Genomic DNA, 19,286 nt, shown 5'->3' with positions numbered 1-19,286 from the left:
CTGGACAAGAAAGCGATGTCAACTCTGGAAAGTGCTCTAATTCAGTCTTATTTGGACTATGCATGCTGCTCATGGTACAATGGGGTCTTAAAGCACCTGAAACATAGGCTTCAGACTGCTCAAAATAAGATTATAAGGCTTATTCTGAACCTCCCCATGAGATCTCATCTTGACACTTCTCATTTTGAGACTATTGGGTGGTTAAAATTAGAAGATAGGGTCTCTCAGATTCACCTGCGCACGGTACATAGGACTGTGCGTGGGGCTGTCCCTAAATATCTAATCAATTATTTTAACAGAGAGATGTTTCAGCTACTCCACCAGTAGCAGCTCTACTGATTTTGTACCTCCTAGAGTTAAGAGTAATTTAGGTAAGGAGTCATTTTTATATTTAGCAACAAGCCTGTGACAGTTTGCCAGGAAAGTTTAGGAGGTTTTAAGCAGGCACTGAAAAAAAAAATGGTTCAGATACCAATCTTAGGTTTTTTTAATATTACAGTATTGTCTTGATGGATCTATTTAATATATGTATGGATGTGATGATTGATCGGCTGCCACTTGCTCTGCAAGGGACCACAATGGAAATAAGCACCAGGGCTTTATTGTGTTATCCTGACTTTGTTTTGTTTTTTTAATGTATTGTGCAAAGCTGTATCATATCTTATAACGAAAGGGTCAAATAAAATCAATCAACTATTTTGATAATCGATTTGAGATGAGTTTGTTTAAAAGGTCCCATGGCAAAATGTAACTATGAGGTTTTTAAACATTAATATGAGTTCCCCCAGCCTGCCTATGGTCCCCAAGTAGCTAGAAATGGTGATAGGTGTAAACCGAGCCCTGGGTATCCTGCTCTGCCTTTGAGAAAATGAAAGCTCAGATGGGCCGATCTGGAATCTTCTCCTTATGGAGGTCATAAACATATGTTCCTTTGATCTTAACAATTAGTCAAAATAAACAAATTAGGCATACTTTCATGTAAATGAGATGCAGTGACCATAAATTCCAAAGAAGTGTAAAACAAGGGGTAATAAATTGGTTAAGAAGATTAAGACAGACCTGGGGGAGACTTTACAGGCTACTTTATGCTTTATAAAACAGGCAAACCAAGCCAGGTCAATTTTGGGTCAATGGGAAGACAATACAAGGGTTAAATCCTTTTGATAGTGCAGCAGACAAAACAGCCTTTCATCCATGTGTGTAGAAGAGTTGTTTTTAAGACTCCTGAAATAACGTGACCTTGAAAACATCAGCAAGGAGTTGTCTTTAAAGCTTGTCAGACACTTCTACTGAAGTAGACTATTGTTGTACTCTTTCCACCTCTGATTGTATAGACTAGAATGCCTTTTATTGGCCCTATACACACGTGTACAATGAGATTAAAAGCAACTAATTTGCCAGTGCCAACATTTACGTTAAATAAATTAACATAATAAAATAAGTAGTGCAAAAAAGGGAAGTAAGGTGCACAGTTCTGAGACGCTATATACACACACATAAAATAAATAAAAATATGGTTTTATGTACAGTGTGGGTTATTGCACATTATTTGAATATTGCCCAATAGTGGTGATCATATCCAATGAGCAATAGATATTGGACAATGAGAGTAATGATATTGCACAGTATAGATATTGCACAGTATTACCGATCAATGTATACTAGCTTATGAGTTTGTACTTTTTAGTACCGTTATGAGAGTTTCTGTCCGTACCTGCATCTCACAACGACCTGGATGTTTCTCCCCTTTTCGTCCCGTTTCAATCCGATCAGGTTGTGTGAAGACATGGCTGCAGAAAGATGTTCTCCTCCGCAAAAATGGGTCTATAAGTGACGTTACACACTTTATATTAAAAACATACACAAACCAACAATACCGAGACGATATTAAATAAAACAACAGCTGCTGTCGAACACCACAAATGCCGGTCGTTAACGTTATAATTTAACCTTGAGAGATATAGCTTAGCTAAGAGAAATGCTGTGAGCTTGTTAGCTAGCGTTAGCTTACATTTAAATTGGCGTTGACGTTACCCCCAACTTACCGAATCACGCTGTATCTTCCTCTCCCTTTACGAATTATCCTCTTATCGCTTCCACCACTAGATAATAAGATTTGTAAATTATATGTTTATCGTCTCCTGCCTCCTCCAACAACGTAGTCTCCGTCCAGCCCTCACAGTTTAGCCTCTCTGGCGCTCACCGACAATAAATATTTCAAACAGTACTTTTAAATTTTGCCGAACCAATAAGAGGGGGGTAACGGCTAAACAAACGACGCCATTGGTCAGTAGGACACACGTGATGGCTTCGGCGCGGAGCATCACGGGAGGTTATTGTAGTATGTTTATATACTGTCTATGGTTTCCACCAGGTTTCCACTCGGTGGCGACATTGCACTGAAAACGGGATTTACACGACATTAAAATGGACGCAGAAGGCAGGTAACAACGTTGTTTATCTTAAATATTCTTATCAAAAAAGACGTATGCAGATCATTTACTTCAGTAAAAGTAGTTATACTACAGTGCAGAAGTACAGCACTTGAGTAAATGTGCTTAGTAACTGAAGAAATATATATAAATCTTTCCACTTTTTTGTTTTTTTGGTTTATTAGTTTATTTTTTCAGGGACCATGCACAGTTCAACCCTGTACCAGAGTTAGCTATACAGCTAATTTACATCTGTGGTCCCTGGGCAAGGGAGATAAAAGGACAATGTAGACAATACTATCAAAACAGATAGAAACTTAACAACAAACAACATATAACAAGCATTACATAATGTATTAACTAGTATACAACAATATATAAATGCCATGTTATAGAAAGATCAATGATCACATAGTTGTTTTGCCTTCAGCCAAGTCTTTAAGGACATTTTAAAACAGCTGAGACTTACACAATCTCTAATGTGAAGTGGAATTAAGTTCCACTTTTCTACAGCTGTAAATGAAAAAGCTGATTGACCAAATGTAGTCTTCCTAAATTGAATGTAACAGTCACCTCTTACAGAAGCCCTGGAGACCCTTACATTATCTCTGCAAAATGGCACACAGTCTATGGACTGTCAATCTAACAGAAAAAAAAATCTATTTATGTGCAATTATATAAAAGTACATTAACGTCTAATTTAAATTTTAGTTAGATTTTTTATTTAAATTTTTTTTAGATTTCTTTATTTAAAATGGACAACGCACATTTAGCCATACAGGCTAATTTTCATATGCTGTCCCTATAGCAGGTTGATGGCTTAAAACATTAGATACGCTACAACATTTTATTCTTGTCTTTTAATGTTTTTAATTTGTTTATTAATGTTTTTAAATTGTTTTAAATTGTTTTTAACTGCTCTTTAATGTTTTATGTAAAGCACTTTGAATTGCCCTGTTGCTGAAATGTGCTCTACAAATAAAGCTGCCTTGCCTTGCCTACAAAGAACTAAGCCTTGTGGTGACGACTGCATTGAAATTGACTAAAGCTTCTGTAACTACGGGGAATGAAACCTCCATGTGAAGCATCTGGACCCATTGTTGGTGAGATGAACCAGAGATATGGACCGAACTGCTTGAGATGTCTGACATATTGGTCCTTTCTTTAATTAACCTGTTTTATCTGCTTTTATGTTTAACTGTTTTAACTGTTATTTATTCGCGTATTTTATCTCTCAATTCTTTAAATTCTTATACTGCACTGTAAAATGTATTCTTGTCTTTTAAATTGGTTTACATTGTTTTATAACTGCTCTTTCATGTTTTATCTAAAGCACTTTGAATTGCCCTGTTGCTGAAATGTGCTATATAAATAAAGCTGCCTTGCCTTGCCTTACAACAACACAACAAATACACATACAAACAAGAAAGACATAGACATAGACTAGTAAAATGACACAACCACTATTCCAGATTATGACAACTGGCAGGTTGATGGCATGAGAAAAACATTACACAAGTATCATACACAGTAGACAGGTGAAAGTGCATAGACACACATTAGGACGCATCAACACAACATAAGCACACACAGAGACACTACTGTAGTGATAAAGACAAAAACATTATTCTGGATTGTGGCCAGTGTGGGGCAAGTTACTGAACATTAGTAATTAGTTACAGTTACTAGTTACTTCTTTTAAAGGTCCCATGACATGTTGCTCTTTGGATGCTTTTATATACCTGCTTTTTACCTTAGTGGTCCCCTAATACTGTATCTGAAGTCTCTTTTATATAGACCTTAGTGGTCCCCTAATACTGTATCTGAAGTCTCTTTTATATAGACCTTAGTGGTCCCCTAATACTGTATCTGAAGTCTCTTTTATATAGACCTTAGTGGTCCCCTAATACTGTATCTGAAGTCTCTTTTATATAGACCTTAGTGGTCCCCTAATACTGTATCTGTAGTCTCTTTTATATAGACCTTAGTGGTCCCCTAATACTGTATCTGAAGTCTCTTTTATATAGACCTTAGTGGTCCCCTAATACTGTATCTGAAGTCTCTTTTATATAGACCTTAGTGGTCCCCTAATACTGTATCTGAAGTCTCTTTTATATAGACCTTAGTGGTCCCCTAATACTGTATCTGAAGTCTCTTTTATATAGACCTTAGTGGTCCCCTAATACTGTATCTGAAGTCTCTTTTATATAGACCTTAGTGGTCCCTAATACTGTATCTGAAGTCTCTTTTATATAGACCTTAGTGGTCCCCTAATACTGTATCTGAAGTCTCTTTTATATAGACCTTAGTGGTCCCCTAATACTGTATCTGAAGTCTCTTTTATATATAAGATTCCTGATTGGTCCATCTGAGCTTTCATTTTCTCAAAGGCAGAGCAGGATACCCAGGGCTCGGTTTACACCTATCACCATTTCTAGCCACTGGGGGACCATAGGCAGGCTGGGGGAACTCATATTAATGTTAAAAAAACCCTCATAAAGTGAAATTTTCATGCCATGGGACCTTTAACACTAATTGAATTACTTTACCAATTACTGTATAGCAACAGTAATTAGTTACTAGGGAAAGTCACTTTTAAGTTACTTTTATGTCTGCTTTTTAAATGTAAATATGAACAGTACTGAACAGTCAAACACAATAAGCATAATTTGTAGACCTATGTATTGTAATCAACAGTTGACAGAGGATGCATGTCATCGACAACATACCTAGCAATCAATGTAGTCAGCTCTGCCTGGCTTACCGGCTGCACTGCAGTCCGTGTAAAATCTAGCTTTGGTTGTTTGCGTGGCGTGGCGCCTTCAGCATCCGTAGGGCTGGGCTCTTTCGCCGCTAGCGTTGTCGAGGCGTGTTGCTTCATAAGATTTGAAACAGCTACTCTTAGATGTGGATAGGTTCTTTACACCTGCACATAATTGACAACTCACCACTACATTTTAGTCTTTAATTTCGACGAGCGAAAAGTAATGTTTTGATGTGATGTTCCTTAGTTCTGTGGTAGGCTATTCCATGTATGGGCTGCTCCAAAGGAAAAAGCTGACTGTCCAAAACTACTTTTTCTACATGTTTTTGGCTTTCATAATGATCATTTATTGTAGAAACGAAGTATATTTCGGCCCGTCTGCACCTTCGTCAAGAGTCAAGAGTGCGGGAACTCTCTTTTTCAAGTCTGATGTGATATTTTCCAAGGCACCTGCATCGAAGATAAAGAAATGCTACGATAAAATAGGCTTTCTAGGAGAGAAGCAGGACCATGGAGTGTCTATATAAAATATGAAACATCCAGCCAAACATTTCCTAATGGCAGAACGGGCTGTCTGGGAAAGACATTCATGTTCTGTTCTCATGTGTTGAAGCAGAATTTTGTCCTGTTGTCAACACACATCACACGTTAAAGATTAATTTAGTTTGTTACATCACTGAACTGATCAATGCAAGTATTCAGGCTAATTCACACACACACACACACACACACACACACACACACACACACACACACACACACACACACACACACACACACACACACATACAGACACACACACACATATACATACATACACACACACACACAGATGCACACACACATACAGACACACACACACACACACACATACAGACACACACCCTCACACATATACATACACACACAGATGCACACACACATACAGACACACACACACACACACATATACATACACACACACACACACACAGATGCACACACACATACAGACACACACACACATACAGACACACACCCTCACACATATACATACACACACACATACAGACACAGAGACACACACACACACACAAATGTTTATGAATAACTATACAACATTATACATAGAAATGCACAAAACTCCCTTATTGCATAATATGTTAATAATTACAAACTTTAATGTTAAAATATTAAAAACAAACACTTTGGTTGCTGCTCTCCACATTCACTTAAATATTCAAACAAAGAATTTTCATTAAAATAAGAATTGCTTTAATTGATATTCATTCCTATAAAGACACAGAGACACACAAAGGACCCAACATTGTACAGATGAATGCATAAAAAGAAAGAATGGAAGAAATTTAATAGAAATACTACCTCTTTCTTCATAAAATACACTTTTAAAATGCAGTATTTCCCTCAAATCAAAAAGAATACATACCAACAATATGATATTAATATTATTCATTTATTTATCTGTTTCAGGTTTATGAAGTGAACAGTGGCGAGCAGCAATCCATCTGCTGAGGACCGTCCGCCCACTCAGCCCCCCAAGGAGGAAGAGGGGGTTGCCCTTTAACACACACACACACACACTCACTCAATCACACACACACACACACACACACACACACACACTCACTCAATCACACACACACACACGCAGACACACACACATATACACACGCACGCAAGCACAAACACACACACACACAACACTCACTCACTCAATCACTCACACACACACGAAGACACACACACATACACACAGACACACACATATACAGCGCACACACACACACATACACACACGCATGCATGCACACACACATACACACACACACACACACACACACAAACACACACACACATAGACACACACACACACACATACACATGAAAATGTGTGTGACACAGTGATCACACACACACACACGCCGCGCACAAACACACAAACACCTCAACAAACAAAATACACACACCACACCGCAACCACAGCACACACACACAACACAAACACACAACACTCACTAATCAATCACTCACACACAATACGAGGACACACACACATACACACACACACAGACACACACACATACACACACACATAACACACACGCATGCATGCACACACACATAAACACATGCACGCACACACACTCCTCACACACACACATGCAAACACACACACACATAGACACACACACATAGACACACACACATACACACACACACACGCACACACACAAGCACAAACACACACACTAACACACACACACACAACACACACACGAACATACACACACTCACACACCACACACACACACAACACACAACAACGCACGTAGCAGCACAAACACACACACACACACTCAATCACACACAACACGCAACACACACACATACACACTCACACACACACACACACACACATGCAAAACACACACACACAACACACACACACATACAAACACACAACACACATAACACCCACGCACACACCAACGACACACACACACTAACTCACTCACTCAATCACTCACACACACACGCAGACACACACACACACACACACACGCAGCAAACACACACACGACGCACGTACGCACAAACAAACACACACACTCAATCACTCACCTACACGCAGACACACACACATAACACTCACACACACCACACAAACACACACACACACATGCAAACACACACACACATAGACACACACACATAGACACACACACACGCACGCACGCAAGCACAAACACACACACACACTCACTCACTCACTCAATCACTCACACACACACACGCACACACGCACGCACAAACGCACACACACAGACACACGCACGCACGCAAGCACAAACACACACACACACACTCAATCACTCACACACACACACACGCAGACACACACACATACACACTCACACACACACAAACACACACACGTACACAGACATACACGTACACAGTAACACACCTGATCGCTAGTTAACACATCACACTTGCTCTGCTAGTCTATCGTTAGCTAGCCTAGACTAAACTAGCCTAAACTAGACTAAACTAGACTAGACTAGCCTAAACTAGACTAGACTAGCCTAGCTAGCTTTTAGTGCATTTAAGATGCCTGAAGCGGAGCGGTGGAGAGTGTGGCTCTATTTCGCTATTCTGCTAAAGAACTGCTAAAGTTGGATGCTGGTTTAGTTAGCATGACAACTCCACTACCAACTTGTTAATAGTGTAACTGTTATTTATTGTTAAATGATTGAAGTTGTATGTTAGGGGACTTTGGTTTACTTATTATATATTTAAGTACTTTAAAATGTTAATATATTGTTAAATTTAAATAGTTTTCAATTTAAAAATAACTATAAAAGAGCCTTTCCTTGATGTCATTTTTCAGTTTGTCAAGAATTGGTCATTTCGGTTCCGTGTCGACTGAAATATTTCCCCTCTGTCAAAATATCCCCCTTTCTCTGTCGTCTACCGTTAGCTAGCTACCATAAATGTAGGCTACTTTTAAGATGCCATATCTCCCCCTCTGGGCTCACCAAAACGGACGTAAAAGCATCTCACCATCGTTGTGTTGGGAGCAAGGAGGGTAAGCTTCGCTTCAGAACTCAAACCTCCTATGGCGCCATTTTGTTGCTAACAAGCCATCACCTCCCGTTAGCATCCCATTGACTCTCATTCATTCTGACGCCACTTTGACAGCGAATAACTTTACATCTGAAGCGTTTAAAGACTCTATTTGTCTGTTGTTTATTTCTAAAGAAACACGACAATGTATAAAAGGCTCCATTACCTTGTAGCTCACGTTATGGCTCCGTAGCAGACGCTTTTATAACAATAGGCTAACGATTGGGTCATAACCACGAGACTTACTGTCACACAGTAGAGGAGTTACCGTATAGTACAGGAGAAGCTCACAGGCAGTTTGGACTTCCATTATCTGTTTAGGTTTAATGACTAATGTTAACTAGCATGTTAGTGATCAGTAATTAGCCTGTGCCTATGTTATCTCCTTACATATACCTACGCTCTCCGTCTCTGTAAGATTGGGAATGATTGAGATTTCTCTCGGCACAGCTACCAGAAGACTTCACACTTTCAGACAGGTTGCTCACGTCACATCTACGTCTTCAAGCTCAGCTGGAGGCTGCTCAGTAACGCTCAGCCAGCACCGGGAAAGAGACTTCTGGTATCCTTCGCTGGTCTCTGTCTCTGCTGGTTCTTATATACTGTCTATGGTTGGGAGCAGCAGCTTTGCTCCTCAGACTCCTCCGGCCTCCACATCCAGTCACAGGAAACTTCTCTCCGTTCCAATCGGCTGTCCGGCAAAAACAAATCCACTTCATTAGCATAACAATTTTAACTGCGAGGGTGGAAGCAAAGTGAGGTGGGAACAATCACATTGTTTCTACCCCCCCACACTCTCTCTCTCTCTCTCTCTCTCTCTCTCTCTCTCTCTCTCTCTCTCTCTCTCTGTCTTTTTGTCATTTGCAGCCCACTCAGACCCCGGCTGATGATGACCCTCTCCAGCGGGGGCGAGCCTGAAATCCAGAGCGGCTAACTTTTGTCGGAGCGAGGAAACGACAAACGTTTGGACTTCATTCACTCCCAAGAAGCCGATCCCTCTCCTCTCTCTCTCTCTCTCTCTCTCTCTTTCTCTTTCTCTTTCTCTTTCTTTCTCCACCCGTCCGTACCGTCTCTCAGGAGGACGCCCGCTGGACGCCGTCTCGCCAGGACACCCTGACGGAGGATTTTCTCCCTCACGGCACCTTTTAAAGTGAGTTTCTTCCTTTGTCACGTGCTGGTGTAGAAGCAGGGAGATCCTTCCTCCACAGTTAGGGGGACTTTGCTGATACGCAGCTTTATGAAATGGATTTATATCGATGCGGCATTAAAAAGAAAGAAAATAGAGACACACGAGCGCAAAAACTTCCTTCTGGAGTTTAATTATCTGTTCATATCGGTCGTCCTGTGAATCAGAAAGGACTTTATGGTAGGGCTGCTCGATTATGGGAAAAAAAACATAATCACGATTATTTCGGTCAATATTGAAATCACGATAATTTGACACGATTACTCGTTAACTTCTGGAAAGATGTTGCAATTATTGAACTTAAACAGTGGGAAAAAGTCAAATAAATCAACTGTAAAAAAACACATAAATCTGTGAAATTTGCCTTGATACTTTTCCTATTTAAACTTAATTTTTTCATTCAGAACACGAGAGAAAATAAGAGTTTACTTTGCAAAATAATTGTTTTTCTCGATTATTCTGTTTTTGTGATCGTCGGGAGCCAAAATCATAATCGCGATTACATTTCGATTAATTGCACAGCCCTACTTTATGGCCACACTAAGTTCCCCATACGTGGGATTTGCCTCTGGGATTGTTGCATACATACACAGACACACATATTAAACATTAACAAGAATAAACAAATACAGAAACAGAAACTAAATATATGCAAAATAGCTGTTTTCAGTGCGTCTCCTGATCCTCAACGTGCGTTCTGTTGAAATCAATTAGTGTGGGAGGATTTATGTGTTTGTGTGTGATTAAAGATGAAAAAAAAAGATCCAAATATATCCAAATAACAACTGAAATATCTGGGAAACAGAGGTCAGACGAATATGAGCAGCGTTCACAATGTGCAGCCGTTAGTTTAACATTTAACGAGTATTTTCAAAAGGAGATAATGCGCTAATGAATGTTATTATAAGAGTGTTCTGGGTGAAATATGAAAGCAGGTTGTATTGTTTGCACACGTCCCCTCTGTTCTCAGAGTGTGAAGAAGCCAGGAGTCAGCAGAAGGCCTAACGGTAGTTTTTAGGAGGGTTCCTGTCATTGTATGGGGGTCACATTTTATTGCAAATTCTAGACCAGAGATCTTTAACAGGGGATCCAGGACCCTTAGTCCTTAGTCCTCAGAGTTGCTGCAGGGGTGGGCCACCAAATAATTGTTTGAAAATATACATTAACATGAATCCAACATATATGTAAAGCTAAATCTTTTTTTTTTTTTATTTACATTAACATTCATGATAGGCTTACTGGCCTGTGGGTAAGGTAGCCATCTACAGATAGAGAGTTAAGCTCAAGGATTCACTGTTCAGCATTTTAAAGTTAAAACATGATGTATTATGACAATTATGTTAATAGCTTAGTATTGTATGCACCATAGAAAGGTATATAAAGGCTCTAGGCCACCCTACACATTACTGTAGGTCCAGTTTAATATGCAACTCAATTATATACATTATGTTTAGTAAAGGGTCCCTGCTCCGTCTCTTTTTCAGCTGAGGGGTCCTTGGCCTAAAAGCATTGCAGACCCTGTTCTAGACATTTGATTTACTGTCAGGCTAAAAACAATCAGTCCATGAGGCGATTCTCGGGAAATTCTGCATCTATTTCAATAATTTTAGTCCATTTTTTTCTAGCAAAACTGACAAACATCCTCTGGTTCCGGCTTCTTAAATGTGAGGATTTGTTGAAGTCCACTAAATAGCTTTTAGAAAAAAACAAGCTCAGGCTCCACCTTTTGATGTTTACTTTATAGACAAAAGATGACTTGATTAATCGAGAAAAGAATCAAGTAATCTGCCCTTAAAATTAATTAAAATGATCATCAGTTGGATCCCTAATTTGATGGTTGGATGAAGAACCTAAATTTGGAGATTTTGTGTCAATTAGGAGTTCAAATTGAGTGCATTTCTTCTGATTGACTCTTATTTCTGAGAGCAGCAATGTTAAACATTTCAGTTTCTTAACCTTCTGAGGGCTAAGGGCATCTTCACATTTCTTCTTAAATTCATCTTTTTAAGGTATTTGCATATAACTGATCCCCGTGTGTTTCATAATCAAAATATTCAGAACAAACTCAAAATTATTTCTAGAGCGATGTGTGGAGAGATAATTTGATGTTGGCTTTTTGAAATTCCTCAAATCTCTTTTGAAAACAAACCTTAACTTATGATGCATGAGAGAGAATGAGTATGTGTGTGTGTGTGTGTGTGTGTGTGTGGGGTGGGTGTTAATGTGTAAATAAAAAACGGAAATGATGTGTGTAGCTACAGTTAAAATACACACCATTTTCTGTCAGGCCTGTTATATCAAACTCTCTCAAACAAAGCTGCTCAGTGAGTAAACTTCTGGAAACATAGAAAAAAAATTCAGAAATGTTGAAAAAAGCGACAAAAACATCAAAAAATGCTTCACAAAGGTCGAAAAAAGCAAAATTAAAAAAAACTCTTCTAAATACTGGGGCTAATTATGATACGAGTCAACTCGGACAGTAACTGTGGTCTGTGTGTTTGTGTGTGTGTGTGTGTGTGTGTGTGTGTGTGTGTGTGTGTGTGTGTGTGTAGCGGTAAAAGAGACTGTGTGTGTGCGCGTGCTCGTGTGTGTGTGTGCAGGTGCTTGTGTGTGTGTGTGCGCGCGCGTGCTCGTGTGTGCGTGTGCTCATGTCTGTGTGTGTGTGTGTCTGTCTGTGTGTGTGTGTGTGTGTGTGTGTGTGTGTGTGTGTGTGTGTGTGTGTGTGTGTGTGTGTGTGTGTTCGACAGATGTTGACAGGCAAACAGTCAGTTTTAAAGGCTCAACACATTTCTATTCTTTGTTAGTTTCTCTGACTTCACGATCAGTGGAGGTGATCTGAAAACCTTCAGAAAGCTAATAGCGATAGGAAGGATAGGAGTGGCCTGGGAGAGGAGCTGCGGACCCCCTCTGGGTCCCAGAGATGAAAGAGTTAAAGCCTTTCAGCGCAGCGACACGCCTGTCTATTATCCCACACTCAGCAGTCCATACGTTTCCCATGAATATGCGATCGCTTCTACTGACGGCTCGCGGTGCGAGGGTTTCCTCGCCAAAAACTCGACATAACAATTTGATTATTTACTGTATTGAGATAGTCATATAGACATAATAATGTGTTATGCAATCATGGCGTCTCAATTGATAATATCAAGCACACAAAGGCGGAACTTTGGATTTAACATGGGGGGGTGACATCTCCACTTTTGAGCAAAATTGAAATTTTGAGCATTTTAAACACTTCATTCCCTGCATTTTGGTGATTTTTTTTTGCAACAATTCATAGTGGAAATGTCTTTATTTATGTAAATGATTTATAATAGGTTTTTGGGGGGGTTGCACTGGCCAGTTTTGATTATTCGTTGGGGTGACAACCAATCAGAGATCAGCTCCCATTCCCTTTAAAAGCCAGGCGCGTTTGGACCTTGGAGCATTGCTGTGCTGCTGTGCGTCCCTGTGTGTGTAACAAGCATAGTGTGCGCGCTGTGCACGAGCCTAGGAGCATTTTACTAATGCTCTGTTAAAATAACAATGAAATGCTGCGTTATTGACTTTAGACCAGGTTTTTGATGGTCAATGGCGCATCACTTCACGCTGCCTCAAGATAGCAATACTCCCAGAATGCACCTGGACACACCTCCCTGTAAGACCAGCACGCCCAGAATGCACCTGAACACACCTCCCTGTAAGACCAGCACGCCCAGAATGCACCTGAACACACCTCCCTGTAAGACCAGCACGCCCAGAATGCACCTGAACACACCTCCCTGTAAGACCAGCACGCCCAGAATGCACCTGAACACACCTCCCTGTAAGACCAGCACGCCCATGGGCCATAGATGGGCGCAGGTGTACTTATTTGCACAGCGGCGCTGGACGGGAAATTGACAACTTGGTGCAAGATAGGACCCGCAGAGTTGTTTCGCTTCATTCATTACCATTCTTTTTCAAGATTATTTTTTTTGCAATTCAGGCCTTTATTTGATAGGACAGTGTAGACATGAAGGGGGAGAGAGAGATGGAATGACAAGCAGCAAAGGGCCGCAGCCCAGAATTGAACCTGCAGCCATTGCGGCGAGGACTGAACCTCTGTACATGGGGCGCACGCTCTACCAGGTGAGCTACCCATGCGCCCCCACAAAGTTCATTTTGACCCGCATTTGGCATATCGGTGGGTGTCAACTTAAAGCCCTGATCATGATATATATAGATATATATATATATATATATATATATATATATATATATATATATATATATATATATATATATATATATATATATATATGAAATTATCTATATCAGGGTAGAAGATTTTGGCGTATCGCCCAGCACCTTTCGCCAAAAACTAGGGTTGCACAATATTGACAAAATGTGATATTTCAATATTGATTATGAATATTGCGATATAGATATTAATTTTGCTATTTTTAAACATATGTAAAATTGCAAAAGTTATAGGAAAATGCATCAAAATACTGTAGATTTTAAACAAATTAAACAAGTTTTCTTACAACACAAGGTTTATTTCAACGACAGTCATATTGGACTGGTCCAACATGAATACATAAATAAATAAGGACCATGTCTACAGAACAGGACATGTTCTACTGGTTGGACAGTATACAATATATAAATAAGGACCATGTCTACAGAACAGGACATGTTCTACTGGTTGGACAGTATAAAATATATAAATAAGGACCATGTCTACATGTTTTACTGGTTGGACAGTATACAATATATAAATAAGGACCATGTCTACAGAACAGGACATGTTCTACTGGTTGGACAGTATAAAATATATAAATAAGGACCATGTCTACAGAACAGGACATGTTCTACTAGTTGGACAGTATAAAATATATAAATAAGGACCATGTCTACAGAACAGGACATGTTCTACTGGTTGGACAGTATAAAATATATAAATAAGGACCATGTCTACAGAACAGGACATGTTCTACTGGTTGGACAGTATAAAATATATAAATAAAGACCATGTCTACATGTTTTACTGGTTGGACAGTATAAAATATATAAATAAGGACCATGTCTACATGTTTTACTGGTTGGACAGTATAAAATATATAAATAAGGACCATGTCTACATGTTTTACTGGTTGGACAGTATAAAATATATAAATAAGGACCATGTCTACATGTTTTACTGGTTGGACAGTATAAAATATATAAATAAGGACCATGTCTACATGTTTTACTGGTTGGACAGTATAAAATATAGAAATAAGGACCATGTCTACAGAACAGGACATGTTCTACTGGTTGGACAGTATAAAATATAGAAATAAGGACCATGTCTACAGAACAGGACATGTTCTACTGGTTGGACAGCATAAAATATATAAATAAGGACCATGTCTACATGTTTTACTGGTTGGACAGTATAAAATATAGAAATAAGGACCATGTCTACAGAACAGGACATGTTCTACTGGTTGGACAGTATAAAATATAGAAATAAGGACCATGTCTACAGAACAGGACATGTTCTACTGGTTGGACAGTATAAAATATATAAATAAGGACCATGTCTACATGTTCTACTGGTTGGACAGTATAAAATATATAAATAAGGACCATGTCTACATGTTCTACTGGTTGGACAGTATAAAATATATAAATAAGGACCATGTCTACATGTTGTACTGGTTGGACAGTATAAAATATATAAATAAGGACCATGTCTACATGTTCTACTGGTTGGACAGTATAAAATATATAAATAAGGACCATGTCTACATGTTTTACTGGTTGGACAGTATAAAATATATAAATAAGGACAACAGGACACAACTTTTCTTTCTGTTCTCTGATTCGTTCCGTTTTGTTTTCTTTATCTATTTCTTCACTCACACTGTCACTCTGTCCAAATATGCACACACCACGTGGTTCTCGCCATAGGGTTTGTCACTGACGTGCACTAACGTGTGCACGTGGCACGGTAACTGGCCAATGAAACGTGACCATTACAGCGTTTCAGGCTCTAAATCAAACACAACTCAGCCCCACAGCCCAACGGACGGGGACGCAGCGCTCCACAAAATAAACGAAATATTGCAACCCCTTTCGATATAATATCGCGCAACGTGATATTGCGATAACGATATTGAGTCGATATATCATGCCCAAAACCTCCCAAAACCTCCCAAACGTCTGGCTCATCTGCAGGTTGATGAAGAATCTCGCCCCCAGAATGAGAAATGTGAGAGACACCAACACATGTATTATGAAGCACAGGGGCGTATCCGGATGATTTATGGTTTTTTTATTTTGCTATTCAAAAAAAAAAAAACGCCCCAGTCGTCTGTTCGGCTGAACCAGGCCGAGAGTTCCCCTTCATCAAAAAAACACCGACAGCTTTAACATGACCTACTTCTATAAAAGGATGATCAGGTACTTTCAGGCCTTCGGTTTGAACTCAAGCTTGCGCCGCAGCTTGAACCACGGGAAGCGTTTCCTTCCTAAATGAGTCATCCACCGTTTAAAAACTAGAAAAAGAAGAAGAAAAGAAACGCCTACCATCCGGGCGCCAGCGGCAGCAGAAAACCCAGATGATTTATGGCGTGTATTTAAAGTCTGGGCATCTTTTCTTTGACAAAAAGATTCAGCGTCAAGGGGAAGGGGGTGTCGGGCATTTCTTTTTTTTCAACAAGGAAGAATGCGTGCGATAAAGGTATTTCTAAATCCTCTGCTGCGTCGATTTGGATTCTTTCTTTTGATTTGTCCATCGTGAGAGCAGCGTAAGAGGAGCGCGCTGCTAAATCAGCAAATTTGTCTTCTGATAAAAAAAAAACGAAGTATCTGTTAACGTGCAATGTTCCACAAACAGCAAGCCAAAAAAAAAAATCCATATGATTATGGTGTTTATGGGTGGTTGACGTTGAAGTTTTTGGGGTCACACCATATGATATTGATTTTGGGACAAAATCTTTTTGTTCAGGGCTGATTCAAAATATTATGCCTGGACTTTTAAAACAGCAGACTTACACGTAGACATCTGTGGTATTAATATGTACTTAAATAAGGGGAAAATATATTAGTTTTTTTATTGGTTTTCTTCAAAATCAAACTTTATGAAATGGGCTTGGGACAGTCACGCCATATGAGCTTTTCCTTATTTGGCTGAAAATTGTGAAAAACAGGAATATGACTGGCATGAATGGTCTTTATGTTAATATAAAACAGCGTTTTCTGAACAATATAACCACATTTATTTGCAGATTAGACATTTCTTTACTTATGTTTGACACTCGGGACCTCCAAAAGACCATGTCACGTCAACCACCCTTATGTAAAGTCTGAGCATCTTTTGCTGGGCAAAAAAAAAAGGGATTTCTTTTTGTCAGAAATGGATTTGATGTGTTTTCATTCAAACTTTACAGATCGTCCAGTCTTTGCCCTTTGTTGTAGAAGAAAGTGTACACAAATGCAAAATAAGAACAGAACTTTATCGATGCGGAGAAACTGGGTGACGTGATTAAATGGATGTGGGGAAAAAAATCAGGTTTGAAACATTGAGAACGCACATTTTTTTCGGCCCCTTTTCAAATAACAAACTTACGAATGGAAAGTCAAAAACAAAAACGTAACCGAAACCTCTCAGGCGTCTGTTTGGACTTGCTTGTTACAGAAATGCTTTCATAAAGTCTCGAGGAGTGCACGTGGATTAGTGCGAGCCAGCTGGCAGCCGCTAGCGTTAGACAAACGTGTAGGATCGTGTGCGAACAGCGCTCTAAGTTTGAGGTACAAGTCTTCCCAGTTCTTCATTCGGGAGGAAGGAAAGAAAAGCGACTTATTGTTTTGTTACTGCTCCGGTCGTTTTTGATGCTACACATGTGAGTTGTCAACGTGAGGCCTGGGAGGTCGCGCATTTCACTCAGGCAGCAGATGAGCACGACGAGCCTTTCGGACTTTGGAGAAAGAGAGCGGCAGAAAAGAGTCCGTCTGGCTGGTTTGGTTGTTTTTGGATTGCAGAGATGTAAAAAAAAATTTTAAAAAAAGAGGGCGGCAGACGGTTCGTTTGAGGACGAAGACAAAGATCCATATTAACAAAAACTGCAGATGACAGATGATTAATCGGCGTGGTGGGGTCTGCCGAGCCGCCCGGACCCCCGGCTGACACCCAGAGCCACCAAACACAAAACCAGAAACCCCCCCAGAGCCTCGGCAGCCCTGAGGAGCGTGGGCGAAGGGTGGAAGCAGGGCAACGTCCCCACGGAGCTGTGTGTGTGTGTGTGTGTGTGTGTGTGTGTGTGTGTGTGTGTGTGTGTGTGTGTGTGCGCGTGTGGAAAGAGGTAAAAGGAGATTGTGTGTGTGTGGGTGGGTTTGTGTGTGTTTGTCCCACAGATTTTGACAGAGAAAGTGTGTGTTTGTGTTGGTGTGTATATTTGTTACAGAGGAAAAACCAAGTGAAAGTGGGTATTTGCGTGTGTGTGTTTGTGTGCCAGTTACATTTGAGAGTGAGTGAAAGTGTGTATCTGTGTGTGGGAGTGTTTGTGTTTGTGTGTGTGTGTGTGTGTGTGTGTGTGTGTTTCCTATGTGTGTGCATTTGGTTTCTTAGCTTGTTCATCGCAGCGTTTCTGTGTGTGTGTGTGTGTGTGTGTGTGTGCGCGTGTGAGTGTGTGTGTGTGTGCGCGTGTGTGTGCGTGTGTGCACGCGGACCGGCCAAACCCCCATCTGCCACAGGGTGGGCGGCTCGCCACACAACGACAATACACACCAACATTTTTGTAACTGTGGGCGTTCAAAAGGCTGGAGGAGCTGCAGCGCTGCTGCTCGCTGTGCGTTCATGTGATGCAGCAGAAGGCTCCAGCTTCCCTCGCTCTCTAATCAGCTCATCAACAAAGCAAACAGATTTAAATGTGCTCTGTTTACACTACAAACATCTCAAAGGGGCTCATTCTTTACCAATCCTGACTCTCTGACGTTTTTTAAAAGCTAAAAGGGCCGTCCTCTGAGCAGCAACTCATCAGTCACGATCTCTTATTTTGTGCAGGCTGTTAAAAAAAAAAAAATGCATTGAGGGCGCCTGGGTAGCTCAGTTGGTAGAGCGGGCGCCCATGTATGGAGGTTTTTCTCCTCGACTCCGACCTGCGTCCCTTTGCTGCGTGTCATTCCCCCCTCTCTCTCCCCTTTCATGTCTTCAGTTGTCCTGTCAATAAAGGCCTAAAAATGCCCAAACAATAATCAAAAAGAATACAAAAATACGCATTGGGCGCCTGGCTAGCTCACCTATTTAAGCGCTCGTCCATATTCAGAG

The 19,286-nt window shown here is 40.2% G+C and overlaps 1 protein-coding gene across 1 annotated transcript in view; it reads right to left on the bottom strand.

Annotated features, from left to right (window-relative positions):
- The window catches only part of kif11 (kinesin family member 11), a 35,623-nt gene extending 33,405 nt beyond the window's left edge, over nt 1-2,218 (bottom strand). The window contains 2 exon segments of the mRNA XM_039783652.1: nt 1,715-1,824; nt 2,046-2,218. Coding sequence (XP_039639586.1) covers nt 1,715-1,788 — 74 coding nt within the window. The 5' untranslated portion in view covers nt 1,789-1,824; nt 2,046-2,218.
- Nucleotides 2,219-19,286: the final 17,068 nt, after the last annotated feature.

This window comes from Perca fluviatilis, chromosome 19, assembly GCF_010015445.1.
Source record: "Perca fluviatilis chromosome 19, GENO_Pfluv_1.0, whole genome shotgun sequence".
NCBI lineage: Eukaryota > Metazoa > Chordata > Actinopteri > Perciformes > Percidae > Perca > Perca fluviatilis.
Note: the sequence above shows the minus strand (reverse complement) of the source record. Positions and strands in the feature narration are given on the sequence as shown.